At 42.3% G+C, this 20912-nt stretch overlaps 1 protein-coding gene across 3 annotated transcripts in view; it reads left to right on the top strand.

Moving 5' to 3' along the window:
- The window catches only part of SYNE2 (spectrin repeat containing nuclear envelope protein 2), a 431618-nt gene that overhangs the window by 380019 nt on the left and 30687 nt on the right, over positions 1 to 20912 (top strand). For all 3 annotated transcript variants that reach the window (XM_040333402.1, XM_040333400.1, XM_040333403.1), the window contains 7 exons: positions 12498 to 12660; positions 13823 to 14010; positions 15583 to 15733; positions 15839 to 16021; positions 18205 to 18342; positions 19290 to 19484; positions 20302 to 20581. In XM_040333402.1, the coding sequence (XP_040189336.1) occupies positions 12498 to 12660; positions 13823 to 14010; positions 15583 to 15733; positions 15839 to 16021; positions 18205 to 18342; positions 19290 to 19484; positions 20302 to 20581 (1298 nt within the window). The remainder of the gene's footprint in view (positions 1 to 12497; positions 12661 to 13822; positions 14011 to 15582; positions 15734 to 15838; positions 16022 to 18204; positions 18343 to 19289; positions 19485 to 20301; positions 20582 to 20912) is intronic.

Raw genomic sequence — 20912 nt, 5'->3', positions numbered from 1 at the left:
AAATGTGTTTTCTCCTATTGGAGCAAATTGGACTATGCATTATAATAATTTTTGTTGTCTTTCTCTGGATCAACTGTGGGTATAAGGTTCTGTATATGGAAGTTTACAATTTAATGTACCTTATACACTCGAGTATAATCCGATCCAAATATAAGCCGAGGCACCTAATTTTGCCACAAAAAATGGGAAAACGTATTGACTCGAGTATAAGCCTAGGTTGTCCATGTGCATGCCTCACTGCCACTGTGCCCATGCCTCACTGTGCCCAATCTCCTCCATACCTGATCTCCGGCGCTGTGTGACTAGACTGACGTTTAACATGGGAATCTATGGAAGGGGTGCCCGGCTTTAAAAAAGTCGTGCTCCCCAGTCGAAGGTCCCCCGGACAACAAACTTTGCACACTTGTAGAGGAAGAGTGGGGCTACATGTGCCCAGTTTGGGGTCCAGGGGACCTACGGCTGGCTGGGATCAGGTGCACAAAGTTGAAGATGGACACAGTCTCGAGTATAAGCCGAGGGGGGCATTTTCAGCACAAAAAAATGTGCAGGAAAACTCAGCTTATACTCAAGTATATACGGTATGTATTTTTTTTTATTATTTTTTTTTACCTGAGTAATTTTGTAACTTGAGCTGACCATACACTGGCAGATTTTCATGCAAATTTTTTCATGAAAAATCTCTTTAAGCTCTGGTTCACATTGATGTCATTTTGGCATGCAAAGCGCATGCCAAATCGGCGGCTATTCCCTGCAATGGAACCGTCTGAATCGGTGCGACGCCGCATTCCCAAAAGTAGCTTCTGTACTACTTTTGGCAATTTTGGGTGCAATTTCAATAGTCATCTGTGCAGGAAACCACATGGATGTCTCTGAAATCGTCAAGTTGACAGGCTGGAATGAAATTATTCGAGTTCAGCTGAACTTGCATGATTTCAATCCCGCAGCAGTGTGAACCTGGGCTAATACAATAATAATTCCAATAGAACCTTGACAAATGCTGTTTGAAAGTACTTAAGAATTTATTGCAAAATCTAATTTTAAAGAAAATTAAATAGAATTTCCAGAGCAAAAAGCACGAATATCGAGTTTCCATCCTGCTCCTTCAAATTTTTTTAAAACAAATTCTTCTAATGTATGGCCAGTTTAAAAGTAAAGTTAGGGATCGACCTATAGTGAGCAGAGTGTCTGCTATTTTGCAGACCTTCCCCTCGCAGAATACTGAGACACCAGCGTGTGTCCTATGTATGTACTCTGAATTGTATTTAGGATTGGTATATAAGTTTCCATCTATAAGTATGCATCTTTGTTGTGGGATTAAATGAAACAATGGTTTTACAATGTCGGTAAATATCATGCCCCCAGCCTCTTATAATTATGGGTTCATTATGTGTTTGGCTTACAAAGTTCACATGGCTTACAAAGTGTACATCAAAGTTGAGACATCCAAAAGAAAAGGGTGTGATATCTGCTTATTATGCAGACAGTAAGACAAGTAAAACAATGGCTACAAAAGATTCTCCGATTATTTTTTTTTTTTTTTTTTTTTTTTTTTTTTTTACAAGAAACCTGTCAGGAGTTAAATACCTTGGCCACCGTTTCAGATATCTGCTCTTGAAAGAGCTAGTTGGCTGGCTTGTCATGCTGATAATTTGACTTGGTACATTTAGTCACTGACCCACTACACAATAAATATACCGTATAAATCGAGTTTTTCAGCACATTTTTTTTTTGTGCTGAAAATGCCCCCTCGGCTTATACTCGAGTGTCACCTTTTTGCGCCTGATCTCCCGGACTTTGGGGACCCGGTACCGGCCGGCCATAGGTCACCTGGACCCCAAACTTGGCACGCATGTAGCCCCACTTTTCCTATACAAGTGTGTAAAGTTTGTTGTCTGGGGAACCAATGGCCGGGGCACCCCTTCCATAGACTCCCATGTTAAACGGTCATTTCTCCGGTGACTTTGGGCACACATGTAGCCCCATTTCTCCTTTACAAGTGTGCAAAGTTTGTTGGCTGGGGAGCACATTATATACACCCTAGGCTAATACTCAAGTCAATACGTTTTCCCAGTTTTTTTGTGGTAAAATTAGGTGCCTCGGCTTATATTCGGGTCGGTTTATACGGTAGATACTGTATAAGGCTGTCTGACTTTTTATTTGCTGTGTTTGTCCTGGCTTTAGTACTGCTGAGTCCCAGTACAGAAACAATCTAATTTTCCAAAGGAAGCCAACAATGGCAGCTTCATCTTTGTGCTACCAGTACCAACAAACATCAGAAATCGAAATGGGTCTCCAAAAATAAAAAATCCAGGTGTTTTTTTATTTTTTGGAATGGGGGAGGAGAAAAGGCAGGAGGACATCCCTATCCATAGTTACCTTGAGGACAATGATGACACGCTGGAAAAAAAAAAAATCTGACTCCTTATTTTCCCATAACAGTATGGATACGCATTAAAAATCCAACTCCGCTGATTTCTGAACCCCCCCCCCCCCAATCCCCACTGATTAGTCAGCCGGAGATGACTATAAAGATCTGGTTCTGAAGACTTCAGGATTTGGCAGTTATTTTATATCAATCGATACTTTGAGCTATTTACAGTGACTTATGGTACTCTGTCGGTTTTCAGTTGACTATGTTATATTACAAAAAGGAGAATTGTCATTTTAGCACTTTTTACCTAGTCCTTGCTCTTTATACTGGCCTTTTTATATTGGCCCTAGCAGTATCACAGGGGAAACCTACAGCTGAAGCCTTACCCGTAAACTGCTCAAACTCCTCCCTGCTTGGACCGATCACATACTTAAACAAACCCTTAATCTGGAGTTCCTACTTGTTTAAAGAAAACCTGCCATGGTAGAAATATGGAGGATGCTGACCACCACCAGAAAATGCTTATGACCTGCATTTTATGCTGGTCATCTGGTTTCAGTACATAGTTTTAGATTCACTTGCTGTGTATTTGTGTTTGATCATTGTCTCAAAGCATTGAGGCTTGAGTCAGCTTGACAGTCAAGCAACCAACGTTTTGAGAAGGCCAGTAGTGGCAGGCACCATATTTGTCTCACAGTAGTTGTATATCATTTGAACCTGTGATTTGCCTATGCAGGGTGAAGCAGAAGGTTCAGCTAACTTCTAACTTCTTTACATATTTACAGTCTTTTTGTATTCTCGGCAGTCTGCTCAACTAGTGGAAGACAACAGATTTAACCCTGTGAAACCGTTTAAACTTAAAGGATTGGTACATCTTTTTTCCTGTCCATTTGGATAGTGCTGGGTGGCCAGTTGAGCACCAGGAGATTCCCATAGGGGGAAGGGAAATTAAGCTACCTGCTTTAGACACCCATCAGTACCAGGTATTTTCTCTGGACTTTTATGGAGAGCAATGGGTGTCCAAGTTCTTAGGAGGTACTGGTTACTCTGCATGACTGGTGGGGAGTGCGCAAAATCTACTTGCTGTGTGGGTCTCATTTTCATACTGGATTTGTTTTTTTACACTTGGCTGTTCAGCTGGCTGAATCCACAGCTAAAATTATTTTCCTATTTTGAATTGCGCTTAAGAAGCTGTAAAACTAAGACCCCTTTCACACTGCGGCGGTTTTCAGGCACTTTAGCACTAAAAATAATGCTTGAAAACTGCCTCCCATACATTTGAATGGATGCTTTAACACTGGGGTGCTTGCGGGCCGGTAGGTAAAGTCCTGCAAGCAACATCTTTGGAGCGCTATAAATGGCACTTCAAAAATGCCCCTGTCCATTGAAATGAATGGGCCGTGCTTCCAAAGCACCTTAAAAGCGCTGCAAAACTGGTCGTTTTTAAAAAAAAAAATTAAATGTTTTTAAAGGCCACATTGTCACGTGACCTTGGGAAAAAAAAATGCCCCGCTAACGTTAATAAAAGTGCTACTAACACAATGCAAAAACTACTGGCTTTAGCGGCTGCTCAAGCAGCGCTTCAATGTGAAAGGGGTCTTGGTAAAGTACAAAAGCATAGAATCCTTGGACTAGAGAATATTGGAGTTGATTTGTGAGATTGCACTCTCCAGTTTTAGTAAATCAAAATCTGGTGCAGCTGTGCATGGTAGTCAATCGGCTTCTAACGTCGGCTTGTTGTAGCTTGGACAAATAACTGGAAGCTGATTGGTTTCTATGCAAAGTCCACCAGATTTTGCACTCTAGTTTTAGCAAATCGACCCCACAGATCTGTCCAGAAGCATTGAGAAGACCTCTGGTGGCTATATATATATATATATATATATATATATATATATATATATATATATATATATATATATATATATATATATATATATATATATATATATATATATATATATATAATCTATCTCTATATATCCCCGGAGGAGCTGCTGGTTTGTTTTTTGTTTTGGGTGGCATGTTACCTGTGTGACTCCGCCGTCTAGGGTAGTTGATGAGAGCCGTAGTAATGGAATGTCTTTTTCTTGTGATTTTATTTACCCAACAAGGTAAAACAGTTGAACTTGGTGAGGAATAGCAGAGTTGGAGAACGCAGATTCAGGTGTAGGTAAAAGGAAACAGTCCTGCTTCCAATGACAAACTTTACTTCGCCACTCCAGCCGGAATGGGTATAGCGCACCTGGACAGGCCTCTCTCACAAGCCTGGCAGCCAGAATGACACTCGAACTTAAGCCTCTCAGTGTCCGGTTCCCCTGGTCCCGGATGGATGGTCAGGCCCCTATTGAAACACCAGCCTCTCTTGGCATTCCTCAGGCAGACTTTCCACCGAACCGCTTCTCCAACAGGGCGGACAGCCCAGGATCTCTTTAGGTGGGGATTTAGTCGATTACTGAGTCCCAAGCAGCAGATCAGTTGCTCTGGGCCAACATGGTCCCGAAAGCCAGGATCTCTGTGTAGCACGTGCACCCCGGCCTAGAAGGCCATCTGCCGGGGTGCCGTGGAATGGCTACCCTGAAGGTGGGTGCCACACGAGGAGAAGACCCAGGAAGATGGCATCTGCCCCATAAATACCCCTCCCCAGCATGCACAGGAAGCCTCCTCCTGATAGACTGCTGGGTAAAAGTATCCAGTCCTTGACTCCACTGCTGCCACCCGTCGACCTGGGGTGGAACTGCACCCCAGGAACAACAGCATGAGCCCACAGCACAGCCAGGCTGGGACAGAAGCTCCAAATTTAAACTAACAATGGTCAGTCGCTTAACTCTCTGACCCCCTCTAAATTTCAATAGCACCGGTTCTGAAAAGTAACCAGGCGAAATAATATATATATAATAATTTCTCTTGAGCACAGTTGTGTTTCCTGGAAAGTGTTAGGTGAGAGATTTTATTTGTTGTCTGGAGGTGTCTTTCATCGTCTTATAGTGTGATGGTCAGGACTGATGAGGGTCCCTATGTGATAGGAGAGATGTAAAATGACCTTTGCTATACCCTGTTGCCTGGTTATCCTGTGCTGGCATTCTTTGGCTTCGCAGTACTAAACATGGAGTCTCTAAGCATGGCAGTGATAGAAAGCCACCCTCTGCTCTAAGAGCTCGTGCAGGGCGGATTATAAGACCACAAAGCTTCATTAGGCTTCTGGCCAAGTGGCGTTTCTTTGAAAATCACTTAGCAGGTGCGTGCTGGTCGACATTCAACAAGCGGAGAGCAGACTACTTGTACTGGTCCTGTAATGCTATCGTTCTTCTCCTATTAATGTCTGTTACTAGTACAAACTATGCATGCAATCCAGAATATTGTGATCTTTGTGTTTAACAAGAATATCAGTCTGATTTTAAAAAAATAATACACCAAAAAAAAAAAAAAAACCCAGGATGCTGTTTTAAACCACTATCTTGTTTATTTTCAGCAAGGGAGCACTTCCTCTGTGCCCCTCTAATATAGTTTTTCCCATTTACTGGGGCCTGACTTTTTATGACTATGCTCCGCCAATAACTCTTTTTTAAATATGAATGCCTTTTATTGACTCTTGAGGCACTTTTAATTAACAGTGTAATGGCAACTAGCAGGCCAGAAAACGAGGCCCCCAAAAACAATATAAAAACTAAACATGCAGCAGAATAGCTTTTTATTTTTACATTTTTTTTTTCTTTCTTGGACTTCTAAAAGTAAAATGAGGCTTCTTCTAAAATATGCTCTTAGGTAGGACTTTAGTTATTTAAAAAGTATAATGGAATACAAGGTCACTTTTTAAAGCTGTACTGTAGGCAAAGTTCTAAATACACAGAAGATACATTTGTGGGAGATTTGCTTTCATGTCTATCTGGTCTTGAGATTTACACGGCTCTGCCAGACAACAGGACCAGGTTAGTGACTTGAAGTTGTGCAATATAGCTAGGTCACCTCCCTGCCATCGGCCTGTGTTGGTGCTGACCCTTCCTCTCCTAGTAAGAGCGCTGGCTTTATTTTAGTTCCCCCTCCAAAGCCCAACTCCGGGCAAATATAGAATTATCACTTGCAGGGGGCTGTGCTTGCACTGCTTGGTTATGTCTATGGCAGGATTTCTCAGCCAGGGTTCCTCCAGATGTTACTAGGAGTTCCTTGAGCAATTGCTGCCTCTCCAATAAGTTCCCACTGACGCCATTGATCTTTTTAGCTCTTTGTAAGGTGGTCATTCTTCCCAATGACAACAAGTGTAAGGGACTTTCTTTTTACTGACCATCACACTAATGTATCATGCGTTGTAAATATAGTCATTTTTAGCTGAGACCAATAGATCATTTTATGGGGTCCTCTGTTAAAAATGTTGAGAGGCTGGTCTAGTGGAATTATAAAGAAAATATAATTACCAGTTCTTCCGCTCCTCCTGCCAGCTAAATCAGTCCCTGTAGCTTCTGCAACCCTGCACTCTCTAGGTCTAGGGTCCATAGCCTCCCTCACTCTGGACTAGAAGACGTTGAACAGTCCACTACCGGAGCACTGGGAAGCACCATCTGCTGGGGGAGAGGAGGATCAGGTAAGAAAAACACCCTCCTCCCTCTCCCCCAGGGTTACCATAATTTTTGCCCTAAATAGCTTCCCTTACCTTACTGCAGTCCTCCTTCACTTACCTCATCCTTCAATTTTGCTTTTAAATGTCCTTATTTCTTCTGAGAAGTCCTCACTTCCTGTTCTTCTGTCTGTAACTCCACGCAGTAATGCAAGGCTTTCTCCCTGGTGTGGAGTGTCGTGCTCGCCCCCTCCATTGGACTACAGGAGAGTCAGGACGCTCTCTATGTTGCAGATAGAGAAAGCAGCTGTGTTAGTGGGTGTCCTGACTCTCCTGTAGTCCAAGGGAGGGGGCGAGCACAACACTCCACACCAGAAAGCCTCACATTACTGTATGGAGTTACAGACAGAAGAACAGGAAGTGAGGATTTCTCAGAAGAAATAAGGACATTTAAAAGCAAAATGGAAGGATGAGGTAAGTGAAGGAGGACTGCACTAAGGTAAAGGAAGCTATTTAGGAAAAAATTGTACCTTTTACAACCCCTTTAATGACCATTACGGACTTGCATGGACAGATGCAAAAATTATGGATTGTAAAAACTGTAAATTTACTGAAAGCTGGCAACCCTGCACTCCCCTGGACAAACCAAGTTCTTAACCCTCGCATTGTGGACATGGCCCCACCGCAAAGGGATAATTTATCCCTATTTGTTTAAAAGTTTTTTTAGGGCTGTGGAAATTAAAGATTAATTCCTCGATGAATCGTTAATTTTTTTGATCTATCAAAATTCTTATGATCGGTACTAATGGTGCAACGGATCGTAAATGATCCGTGATCCGAATGGCACACCACATGATCCGCGGAGCTCCGCTGCTGCCACGGCCATAGGAAAGGCCGCGGCTTCGGCCTAGCTCCCGGAGATATCTGTGGATATTGCAGTGGGGACTATATATGGTGGTAGTCCAAAAAATGTATGTGCGTTTATAATCGAAATTAATCAATGTAAAATAAAAACTATTAATCAAACACAAATTTTATTCGGTAACAGCCCTAATAAAAATTAATAAATCCTAAAAATCTAAGAATACATAATTAAAAAAAAAAAAAAAACTAGCTCTACATGGCTGTTCATAGAATTGAACAAATGCCTGATTTAAAGGTACCCAATTCACCAGACACATATGAGGACACTTTATTATGCAAACATTGGTTCTCTGTAATAACTATGCACTTCAGTGTCTGCAAATGTCATGCATTGTTTGTCACCAATTCATGTTTGTTTGTTTTCCTGAAAAAGTAAAAAAATCATTACTCGGAGGGCTTCACAGAACAGCTATATTTTTATACTGAGATTAAATTACACACGGGTGAACTCTTTTTACTAATTAGGTAACTTCTGAAGGAAACTGATTCCACTCGATTTTAGTTGGGGGGGGGGGGGGGGTGTATCACTGTAAAGGGGTCTGAATACAAATTTATACCACACTTGTCGGATATTAGTAAAATAAAATGAAAACCATTTTATCATTTTCTTTGCACTTTACAAGTGGGTGCCACTTTGTGTTGGTCTATCACATAAAATCCCAATGAAATACATTTATGTTTTTGTTTGACAAAATGTGGAATATTTCAAGGGTGTGTGTGACATATATATTTATTATATAATTTTTTATTATTATTTAATTTGTATAGCGCAGTCAATTTACGCATAGCTTTACATATACATTGTACATTCACATCGGTCCCTACCCTCAAGGAGCTTACAATCAATAGTCCCTAACTCGCATACATATACTAGGGCCCATTTAGACAGAAGCCAATTAACCTACCAGCATGTATTTGGAGTGTGTGTGTGTGTGTGTATGTATATATGTATATGTATATATGTATATGTATATGTATATATGTATATGTATATATGTGTATATATATATATATATATATATATATATATATATATATATATATATATATATATAAATGTGTAAAGCATTTCCTGCAGGACATGTACTACTGGCTTGGTACCTGTGATGCTGGCAATCTATAATCTATATTGCAGCTGTGTACCCCTCTCTGCGTTCACATATGAGCCAGTGAGTAAGTAGGCCATTGCATGGGGAGGGGATTTGTCCTTCCCAAGGATGCTTTGACTGTATCGGATCGGTAGTAAGGAATTCTGACAGTAAGTACAATGTTATGTCTTCTGGTAGAGTGCCCTCCCCTGTCCTCATCACGTACACTGCAATCTGCTCTGCTGTAGGGGGATGGGAGCAGAGCAATGCTTGTATGTGCTGTGTACAGACCTGTGAATGAATGGCTGGCTGTCACAGCCATTGCAGGTTATGCGGCCTTTGATTCATCTCCCTTTCATGGCCATGAATGATCCAGGGAGAGCTTCAATCCTACCTGGGCGAGGAGTGTCTGTGAAGCGTACAGGATCGCATTCAGTGGTGAGCATTGTAAGGATAGGATTCCCTTCTGCTTTTATGGTAAGGCATCCCTATATGTTTATCTTTGCTGTTGTCTACAGGTTTGCAGCACTGATCATTTCAGCGCTGCAGCAAGACGCAGGCTTTTGTTAGGGATTTTTTTTATTACATTTTTTACCCTAGGCCAGTGCTTTTATTTACAGTGCATTAATGATTTTACGCTTGCAACAGAAATGAATGTATTGATGTACATCCATTCTTCACATCCCTAGGAGCTCTTCCAAGGCCTCATTCGTTTGCCAGCAGGACCTGGATTACTTTATCTTCTCAGCAATATGGGATATTGAATGGAAGAATTTGTTTGCTATGAGCAGCAGCCAGACACTCGCAGCCCTACAGGCCTTATTAAAATTAAAAGACAAATGTGCAGCTTGCTTATAGGAATCAGACGCTGCATGTAACAATACAAGGAAGAATCTGATTGGACGCTAGAGAAAGCAAGTGCTTGCCACACTTAGTAGTGTGCAGTCTAATGCACTTTGCTCTCACAGTACTGATTAGAACATACATGCTATCTGTTCACTGTAGGTTACAGATAACATTTTTAGCAGTTTATTATTTACATTTGTTGCAAACTATTTGATCAGAACTTCCTTTACATGCAGGAAAAGTTAATATGTAACAAAAGTCAATGAGTAGTTTATAGAAGATGTAACTGACATTTATTTTGCTACAGCACTGCATCTCCCTACAAATTGCAAAGACCGGAGAAAAGACTGGACAGCCGCACTTCCACGAAATTCTTAAAAAGTTGCTTTTAATGGTAAAATATGGAAACGGCACTACAAGTCACAGCAGATACCCCAGTGCGAAACGCATCAGCTATCCACCCCGCTGTCTGCTGTGACTTGTAGTGCTGGTTCCATTTTTTACCATTAAAAGCAACTTTTTAAGAATTTCGTGGAAGTGCGGCTGTGCAGTCTTTTCTCCGGTCTTCGCTTTGTGCATTGCCAGCACCCACGCTTCTGAGAGGACACTGATTGCTGAGTGCACTCACCTAGAGTGGCAGTTTCCCTTTTCTCTCCCTACAAATTGCCATGGTTTTGCCTTTCGAAGCAAATAAATTTCAGTTTATCGCCTGCAGCTTCTTTTGCTGTCACTTCTTGTCCACGTGTATGCCCTCCAGTGACAGCTCAGGGTGGGCTTCAGTGATCTGTACTGTGCCCAGTATAAGTGTTGGAGGGCAAATAGTGGCAGTGTGCACAATGCAATCATCCTTTGTTTCATTAAAGCCTACCTTTGGTGTTGGGTTCTCTCCCAAAGAGGAAGAACACCAGTAAGGGTGCGTCAATGAAGGAAGCGCTCTTACAAGTGCTCCTCATGAATGAATGAATGAAAAACTTATATAGCGCGGCACATGCGAACTGAATCGCCTCTGGGCGCTTGATGTTTCGTGTCTCATGACATCAAAAGAGCAGAGTTTGAAAAGCAAACCTTCTTTCTCCTTTGGACTTGTATTTGGTTTTTGGCACCTTGACCAGATTTTGGTCAGTGGATCGCAGAACGCGATTAGAATTGTGAGGTTCTATCTTGTCGCAAAGATATTGCGGAGCCTTCCCATGGATGCACTTATGTGTCAGGCAGAGTGCTTTAAATACAATTCTGTCTTTTACTGGCAACCAGTGAAGGGTTCTCAGCGAAGGTGAGATTGATTCCCATGTTTTTTTCCCAGTCACCAGTCTGGCGGCCGCATTCTGTACGACTTGCAGACGAGCGATTTGGTACTTTGGGAGCCCGAGGTAAAGGGCATTTGCATAGTCCAGTCTGGAATTCACGATTGTTCCCACCACGACTGCTACGTCTTCTTTGGGGATAAATGGAATAAGTCTGCGTAGTAGGCGCAACAAATGGTGCGATCCGCTGACTACTGACCCTATTTGTGCGTCCATTGTCATGAAGGTGTCAAAAATGACTCCTAGACTTTTGACTTTGGAGCTAAAGGTGATGCTTTGGCCCAGAATGGGCGGCGGTGTCCAGGTTGTTGCCAGTTGACTCTTTTGGCTGGCGTGAAACATAAGGAGTTCTGTTTTGGAACTGTTGAGTTTCAGTGGAGGGCAGATTCTAAATCATGGGTGCTCAACCTGTGGCCCACCAGCTGTTGCAGAACTACAAGTCCCATCATGCCTCTGCCTTTGGGAGTCATGCTTGTAAAGTTTAGCCTTGCAATGTCTCATGGGACTTTGTAGTTTTGCAACAGCTGGAGGGCCACAGGTTGTGCACCTATGTTCTAAATGCTGCAGCGATCGGGGCTGTGTAAGAATGTGCTGCTCTCTGTAGCATTATCTTGTGAGCCTAGAGCAGCAAGTGGGGGGGATGGGGGGTGTACTGCTTACACCCTGACCTCACAGGAAGTAGGTTAAAGGAGAAATTCACCTTTTAGGAGCATTTAACACCCATATTTGGGGTGTAACATGCTTTAGCAGTCAAGCACCCCCAACCCTCCCTCTTGAGAGCAGGCTCTTCTTTCCGCATCCGCTGTCGCAATTTAGAAACAAAGCCGCTGTGCGGGCCTCTTCTCCCACAGCCATGTCATTCATTCAGCGTTCTGTGAATGAATGAACTACAACAACCATCTTCCATTGCAGCAGACAGCTTGAGGTTCTTGATGAACTGAGGGCGCTGATGAGCGCCCTCATATTTTGTTGATCTTCCTGCTCTTCAGTAACTGCCTGCTGGTACATGAGGTGTGGACAGACACCTATACCAAGAGTCTGCAGGAGCCTGACATTGCACCCATGATCTACTGAACACGGGTAAAATACTTTCCAGGCACCCGCGGGGAAAAAATAAACACTTTTTTTTCTGCAGAAATATGTGCATTTATTTGTATTTTTTTCACCAAAAGGTGGACTTGACCTTTTAAAAAACCCTGGGCATCATTTAATCTGGGAAAGGAGTGGAGATGGTTCACTGAGCCTAGTCAATCTGTGGCGAGGAGTTATAGGTGGAATAATGCAACTGCTTTTTTTTATCGTATGACAGGTTTACTTTAAATTTCACTGCAGTACTAGAATTGTGGCTGTGTACAGAAGTATCTTTGCTTGTACTGTGGTTTTAATTTTCTCTCGTTTTCTTTCCTGCACAGTGTAAAGAAGTTGAAGGAAACACTGGTAATCATTCAGCAGCTGGACAAAAACATGAGTAATCTGCGTACTTGGCTGTCTCGCATCGAATCCGAATTATCCAAACCCGTCATTTACAGCATATGTGATGACCAGGAGATAAACAAGAAACTGGAGGAACAAAAGGCAAGTTCTTTCTTTCCTTGCTTCCACACAAGACCCGGGCTACTCGGAATAACCAATCACAGTAAATCAACTTTTGGGTTTTAAATAGGGTTGTCCCGATACCACTTTTTTAAGTACAAGTACCGATACATTGTTCACGTACTCACCGATACTTTTCTTTTTTTTTTATGTCATGTGACAGTGGCCCATGTGTCAGTTTTTTTTTTTTTTTTTTTTTTATCAGCCCTGTTGGGGGTTTTGGTGAGATACCAGGGGTCTTAACAGTCCTCTGACATCTCCCCTTTGAGACAGAAAAGGGGACTAAGGACACAGATTCCCCAGTCCCTTTCTCAGCAGACTCAGCTAAAATGAATGGACAGGAGGCTCCTCTCCATTCATAAACTGAAGCATCATAAACACAGGTTACGATGCTCAGTTATGTGATCACTGACTCTGTACATTCGAAAAAGGTAGGAGCCGGACAGCAGCATGGAGGGGGACAAGGAACCGGAGGGGGACATGGAGCACAGACAGCAGCACGGAGGGGGACACAAACCCGGAGGGGGGGGAGCAGCACGGAGGGGGACAAGGACCCGGAGGGGGACACACAGCACGGAGGGGGACATGCTGCACAGACAGCAGCACGGAGGGGGACACAAACCCGGAGGGGGAGAGCAGCACTGAGCAGGATACAGGGACAGTCAGCGGTGATCGGTGCGGCTTTGGGTGGAATTACAAACACCGATCACCGCTGTATAACTTTCACTAAAGCAGCTGAAAAGATGGCAGATCAGTGCTTGTAACTCCCCCCGCCGCACCGATCACCCCTGACTGCCCAGGTATCGGGGGGGGGGGGGGGAGCATCGGAGCATTTCCCAGAGTACAAGTACTCGGGGAAATGCTCGGTATCGGTACCGATACTAGTATCGGGACAACCCTAGTTTTAAATATTTGATTTTGCTAGACCACCTGCCAAGGAAGACTATTGAGATGGTCACTTCACGATACCAGCTGAAGAGCGGTCCCTTTTGATATACACACAAAGTAAAGTGAGGTATGCTGAGTTCAGAAATAGCAATTTTCTCTCTATAAAGGTTTTCTGTGATCCTTCTTATAGCTAATCAAACAGGAACACGTTTAGAAGACAAACAATCTAATGGCTACAATTTTTTTTCTCTTCCAGGACTTGCAAAAGGACATCGAGCTGCACAGCACTGGCGTGTCTTCTGTATTAAGTATCTGTGAGCGTCTGTTGCATGATACAGATGCTTGTGCCAATGAAACGGAGTGTGACTCCATACAGCAGACCACACGGAGTCTGGATAAACGATGGAGAAATATCTGTACAATGTCTATGGAGAGACGGCTCCGGTAAGGGGGGGCGGGGTTGTAAAGCATTCTCAGGTCGTTTGGGAGATAGTCGTTCAGCTAGTTCTTGGGCCCTCCTAAAGAAGCCTTCTATGAAGCTTCTGTAGACGATGTCAAGGCCAACTCAACTGGCACCTCTATATTGGAAGGAGCAGTTGGGCTCATCTCTGAGATGATTATGGACTGTCACACGCTTCCTATTAACACAGAAACCTGTACTCACCTTGTACCTTGTATTTGCTCATAGCCATAGGTGAGGATAAATATGTAGGTTGAACACAAATGGATAATACCCCAATTATCAATAGATGACCCAGAACGTCAATAACAAATGGCAGATGCTGTAAACCAATATAGTATAAAAATAGCAGAGAACATCAAAAAGTGTTTGTGATTGGTGGTCTTTACACCCCAGTGACGGTGGTGAAATTCACAGTATATTATACTATGTATGGCTGTGTTCTATTGCATACTGGTTACCGACTCCAAATCTACCTATACTGGCTGTGGCTACCTATATTAAGTGGGTTGTACTGACTGCCCATTGAAGTTGAATGCCATGTTTCTGGCTGTATGTCCAATGTTTGTCATAGCCATGCTAAGTAGAGAGAGTTGAGCGTTGCTCTCCAATGAGGAATACTGCATTTCTGGCTGAACACTTAAGCTAGCCATACATGGATCGAAGTTCAGCAAGAACCAGCTTATTTTCAATCTATGTACGGGCAGGCTGGTTTGTACACCAGTTGATCTATAGGAAATGAGCTACATATACACCAAACGCACATCTGATAAGGTTCTGTAGCTTCTTTGGCATTTTTGTTCTGCATAGGGCAGCCCATTTAAGTTAATGGGCTGCCCTATGCGCAGCGTGCATAAACTCATGTTCCCACTACATAAATGGGACCTGACCCATTGTGGCATGGATTGCACTGGTCCTCTGAAGGTATGCTGTGGTATCTGGCTCCAAGCTGTCAGTAGCAGATTATTTAAGTCCTATAAGTTGTGAGGTGAGGCCTCCATGGACTTGGTTTGTTTTTCCAGCACATCCCACTAATGCTTGATTAGATTGAGATCCACAAACTTGTCGTCGTGTTACTCAAACCATTTTTGAATTCATCAGACCAGGCCAACATCTTCCATTACTATGTGGTTCAGTTCTGATGCTCACGTGCCCATTGTAGGCACTTTTGGCTGTGCACAGTTGCTGCCTTATACTGTATGTACTATTGGAAGGCTTGTGTTCTGGTGTTGGTTGTAAAATGTTGGATATTTCTGACACTTTCTGTCCCAATGACAATGGGAACACGGATGACAATGAAAACGTATTTTTTTGGAAACGCTCTGCTTGCTCTTTTTTTAAAAAAATTGAATACAATTTTTGGCTAGAGCTTTGATTCTTCTTTCTTTTCTATTATTATTATAATAATAATTATTATTATTATTATTATTATTTATTATTGGACAAAGAACCTAACCCAGGTTTTTATTGCAGCAGATTTCTGATAGGCAAAGTTCATATAGTTGGTGACCGTCTCAGCCTCTTTGTAATTTGTAATTACATTTTTTTTTTTTTAGAATTGAGGAAACTTGGCGTTTGTGGCAAAAGTTCCTGGAGGATTACTCTAAATTTGATGACTGGCTTAAAGAAGCTGAAGCAATGGCTGCTTCCCCAGACTCTTCAGATGTACTGTACACAAAAGCCAAAGAAGAACAAAAGCGGTTTGAGGTTTGTATCTACAGAAATGGAATTCTGCACAATCGTCAAGATTAATGCAAATGTTCCTTTTCTGTTTGTAGACATTTTACTTACTAGTTCTAAATGTCAATCCAGGCCTTTCAGCGGCAGATTCATGAGCGTCTTACTCATTTGGAACTTATAAACAAGCAGTACCGGAGACTTGCTCGGGAGAATCGCACTGATGCAGCCAGCAGATTGAAGCAGATGGTACATGAAGGCAACCAGAGCTGGGACCAGCTCCAGAGAAGAGTGGCTTCCATACTGAGGAGGCTGAAGGTAAGGCAAAGGGGGCAAGTGCCCTTCTATAGGCTGCTTCATGGGTGCTAACACACAGCAGGAGTTCAACTTGGTTTTGTCAATGATGTTAATCTACTGGTTTATTGATCTGCCTTTGTAAATCTGTCTGATTTTAGTACAGTGAGAACAAAGGTTTGGCTGTCACAACTTATAGCCCAGCCAAAATAATTGTTTTTTGCTTAACAACTCTGCTACCAGCATATATACAGTACCTCGCCTATTTTTACTAGGACAGTTTTTAGCTCTCAGTATGGAAGCAGGTAAATCCTCTCATCCTTGAGATACAATCTTACATGAAGCTACCTGTACATCGTTGAACAATCCAATAAACCAGGGTTTCTCAACCAGGGATACATGGACCCCTAAGGTTCCTCCAGAGGTTGTTAGGGGTTCTTTGAGCAATTAATGATTTCTGCCTCTCTGATAAGTTTCCTCTGACAATATTGATCTTTTTAGCGATCTGTAAGAGGGTAATTTTTCCCAATGACTACAAGTGTAAGGAGCATGCTTTCCACTGACCATCACACTAATGTATCAAGAGTTGTAGATCTAGTCATTTTTAGCAGGGGGTCCCTGAAACAGGAAAGTTATTTTAAGGGTTCCTCTGTGTTCAAATGGTTGAGAGTCTCATATAAGCCATGAAGCAAATTATGAAGTTTCTGAGAACCTTTTACCCCCCCCCCCCCCCTTCAATTATATGGCCTCTGACTCTTGGAGCATGGTTTTATCCTAAATCTGTTTACTATCAGCCTGTTTTTTTTTTATTGTGTCCACATGCCCACTTTTCCTCCATAATTGTGTCCATCCTCTCTCCCAAAATCCTATCATCTTTGTTCTGATGAAGACAACTTTACACAAGTGTTCCTACTAGCTTTCTGTGTTTCTACTGGTCAGTGATTGTACGCTTTCGCCAGTCGGTTAGTAACTGGCCTCTTAAGTCTAACCAATGAGACATTCTTAGCAACTGGAAACTTATTTTGGTGGCAGCAGATGCATGCCTTGCATCTTGGGGAAAACCTTACAATCGAAGATTTCTAAACCTTCACAGGTGCCTGTATGGTATGGAGGCTGGTGTCAATTGAGACCAAATCAAAATGGCTTTAAATCCAAACCTTGAATTTTGGATAGAGTTGAAAGTGTTTAAACCCTTTTTTAAGTTTTATTGCTGTCTCTGTCCCCTTTAGAGAGATTCACCTTCTCTATTTGTAACCATTGTCACTGGTACAAAAAGGGATTGGAAATGTCAAATGTTAGTGTTGTCGTAGGAACAAGGGTTATCTTATGGTGGAATTGGTAAGAATTATGTTTCTGGGGGCAGGAATTGAAAAAGGATTACGAATGTAACTATTCCTTACTCTGCACAAAACTAAAAAAAGAATGTAATCTACAATATATGCTGTTGATCCGACCCTTCTCTACTAAAAGACTTGAAGCTGGCCATAGAAGGTTCAAATCTTGGCCAGTTCAGCTGGGACCAGCTGGGACCAGCTGAGATTCTAACCATATATAGGCAGGCTGATTGTACCCAAGTTGATAATTCGATCAACTTGGGTACAGCCTGTCGTATTTTACATGCAATTATTTCTAGTGGCTATTGTAGTTATAGAAAATCGCTCCATCTTTGGCCAGTTTAAGCAATATAATTGAAGTCAGCACAGCCTATAAGCTCTAACCAAAAAAATGTATATTTTAATCCCCCCAACCTCTTTCTCTCATTATTTTACCATTTTGGGGCTACTTCACACCACATGTTTTCCAGTGCTTTTTATTTTTTTTCTTCATCCACAATGTATAGAAATTAGGTTACATGGTTTTCAATAGGATAGTTCACATCAGTGCTTGCAGTTCCAGTTTCAGAAAAAAGTAGAACATGCTGCATTTTTCCAGCACAGAACTGTTCTAGAACATGGAAAAATGCATCAAAAACACACTGAACCCCAGTACAGTGAAAAAAACAAAAAAAAAGTATCTGAAAACGTTTTAAAAATGCACACGCAGGAATGGATTTGGGGGACGTTGTTGTGGTGTGTGAACTAGCCCTTACACTTTTGAATATTGCAGAATTGCTAATAAACAGGGGCATGCTGGTGTAAAGGTGCTGTGGACTTAAAGGTTTGCTCTTTGTAGAATTTATTTTATTCAAATCCTTTGTTTTTCTTCAGCACTTTACTAGTCAAAGAGAAGACTTTGAAGGGACCAGAGACTGCATCCTGGTGTGGCTGACAGAAATGGACTTGCAGCTTACTAATGTGGAGCATTTCTCAGAAAGCGACATCGAGGAGAAGATGCAACAATTGGCTGTATGTTTACATTTTTCTTTTGTTGCCCATGATATTGACACCTTTTTTGTATTTTATACTGTATATTGTTTTTAATCTACGTATCGTCAAAATAAGATGCTATACGTTGTTTACAAGTCTAGTAAACCAAAAAAAGAGCACTGTACCTACTATAAAAAGTTATGTGCATTAGGTGAAGGAGTTACTAGTATCTTATACTGTGAAACATATTGATTACTATAGTACATTTTAAGTGTCCAGTAGCAATTTGTTACACACAACGGTACCCATGTAGCTTGCACCATAAAAAGCTATTTATTTTGGTCATGCCTATGATAGTTTTTAGTAGCATGCCAGTATACCAAGAAATATCTAAGGCAGACTTTCCATTCACTGTTTCACAGTAAGACGAATAAGTGAATTATGGGAGTCTTTATAAAGCCTGGTACACACTATGAACGAAAAAAAAAACAACAACTGACAGCTCTGGTTAAAGCTGCTGTACTCCTATGCAAGTTTAGTACAGCGATCTCCCCCCGCTGAGCAGTTGTGTTCTGACAGGGGGCTGCCCCCCCCTCATGCCAGAACACTCTGATCAGCGCTTTCTGACATTGGCTGAGAGCGCTGACTGGGAGTCGGTCGGCTGCTGGTTTTACAGCATGCTCGTCCGACAGAAGCCTGCCAAGCAGTTGTCAGACTGACATACACATGGTCCGATGGTCGGCGTGTTTTTTTATTTATTTTTTATTGGCCCATGTCTTGTGTGTACCAGGCTTTAGACCACACATGGTCGGATATGAGGCACTTGGGTCTAGATCCATTATCTATTTAGGAGCCTGCAGAACTAGTGTATTGAGTGCGAGATCATGAAAAATGTGCAGGAAATGGAAACATTTAGGTATCTAATTAAAGCTTTCATTTAGTGGTTCCAACTATGTGTTCTAGTTATGGCTATGTGTGTCTTGCAGGGTTTTAAACAAGAAATTACCCTGAACACCAACAAAATTGACCAGTTGATAGTTTTTGGAGAGCAGCTAATCCAGAAGAGCGAGGCCATGGACGCTGTGATTATTGAGGATGAGCTGGAAGAGATTCACAGATATTGCCAAGAGGTATTTGGACGAGTCTACAGATTCCATGAGAGACTGACATCGAGGGGTTTGGTAAGTAATAGTTTTATGGGAGTGTATAATGATGTCAGACTAAAAGCTGATCTACGATCTGCTGATATAATTTACATTTAGACATAGTTTTCATTACATTTGTAAGAAAGGTGGGCCTGTCAGTCCGTAGAAATCTAATGCTGACAAAATGTTTAGTATGACGTCTATAGCGCGGTGCCTTCCTGCCGGGTGGACGTTGTCCTGTTAACTTCCGCGATGCGTGCTGCCGCAAATGTGCTCCGCCGGAAAAGCTGTGCCCGCCGATCCACGTCCTGTCAGGGAGAGGAGACCGATGGTGTGTCCCTTGTACATAGGGACACAGATCGGTCTCCTCCCCCAGTCAGTCCCCCTCCCCACAGTAAGAATTACTCCCAGGGAACACATTTAACCCCTTCCTCGCCCCTAGTATAAACCCCTTTCCTTGAAGTTGCACTTAAATCTTCATAAATGAAAGAAAAAATTAAGACCACTATACATCTATAAATCACACCTACTTTGCAGCATAGGGTCTCCAAAAAGAAAAATTGGTGGCATGACAGCAGGATGCTAGGTAGAAGAGGCATATCTCACACATACAAGGGCACTATGGTTCCTCCTGCTGACCCCTACATTTATACAGTACACATCAGTGATATTGGGGTTGGTGGGAAGAACTACCATCTAACACAACATGAAGAGTTGAATAGAGCAGAAGCTTACCACAAGCCAAATGGAGCTTCTGATTCAACAGTTTTTTCTTACCTAGAAACATGGTCACATAAAGGAAAATACTCTACTTCCCTTAGAAGGTCTTTTTTTTTCTTTTACTCCTGTAAAGAATTTCGAGGAAGAAAGAGAAAATTCTGAAAATGATACAGATGGAGAAGATTCAAGGGAAATTCAGAATTCTTCCTGGCATTCCTCGATCCCTGAAGTAGAGACCTCCCACCAGTCTCTGTGCCACCTGATGCCCCCACCTCTCCCACATGACCGGTCAGGCCGCGAAACTCCAGTCAGTGTAGACTCCATTCCTCTAGAGTGGGATCCAACTGTTGACGTGGGTGGATCTTCTATGCACGAGAATGACGAGGAGGGTGCCTACTACAATCCTTTGTCAGGTAAGGTTGTTGGTGTTTATTTGATTTTATTATTTTTTGACCAAAGAGAATCTGTCACTTTGCCAATGAAGGATAAAAGGGACAGTCTCGTTCTAGCCAACACCTGCCTCACTTCACTCCTTTTGCTACAATGCCCTGCTGCGTCATTGCCGATATCCAGCATTTCTTAGTATAGGGGGAGCATGTAGCACTTGTGCCCAAGTGGCCCATCGCCAGGTTCAAACACTTATCTGATGAGGACATCATCAACCCTGTTTAAGCTCTGTAACCTCCTGGCACAAAGCTTACACAGGTCATGACTTCTGGAGCAAAAGGAGAGCGTGTGAGAGGA

This window comes from Rana temporaria, chromosome 13 (assembly GCF_905171775.1).
Source record: "Rana temporaria chromosome 13, aRanTem1.1, whole genome shotgun sequence".
Classification (NCBI taxonomy): domain Eukaryota; kingdom Metazoa; phylum Chordata; class Amphibia; order Anura; family Ranidae; genus Rana; species Rana temporaria.
Note: the sequence above shows the minus strand (reverse complement) of the source record. Positions and strands in the feature narration are given on the sequence as shown.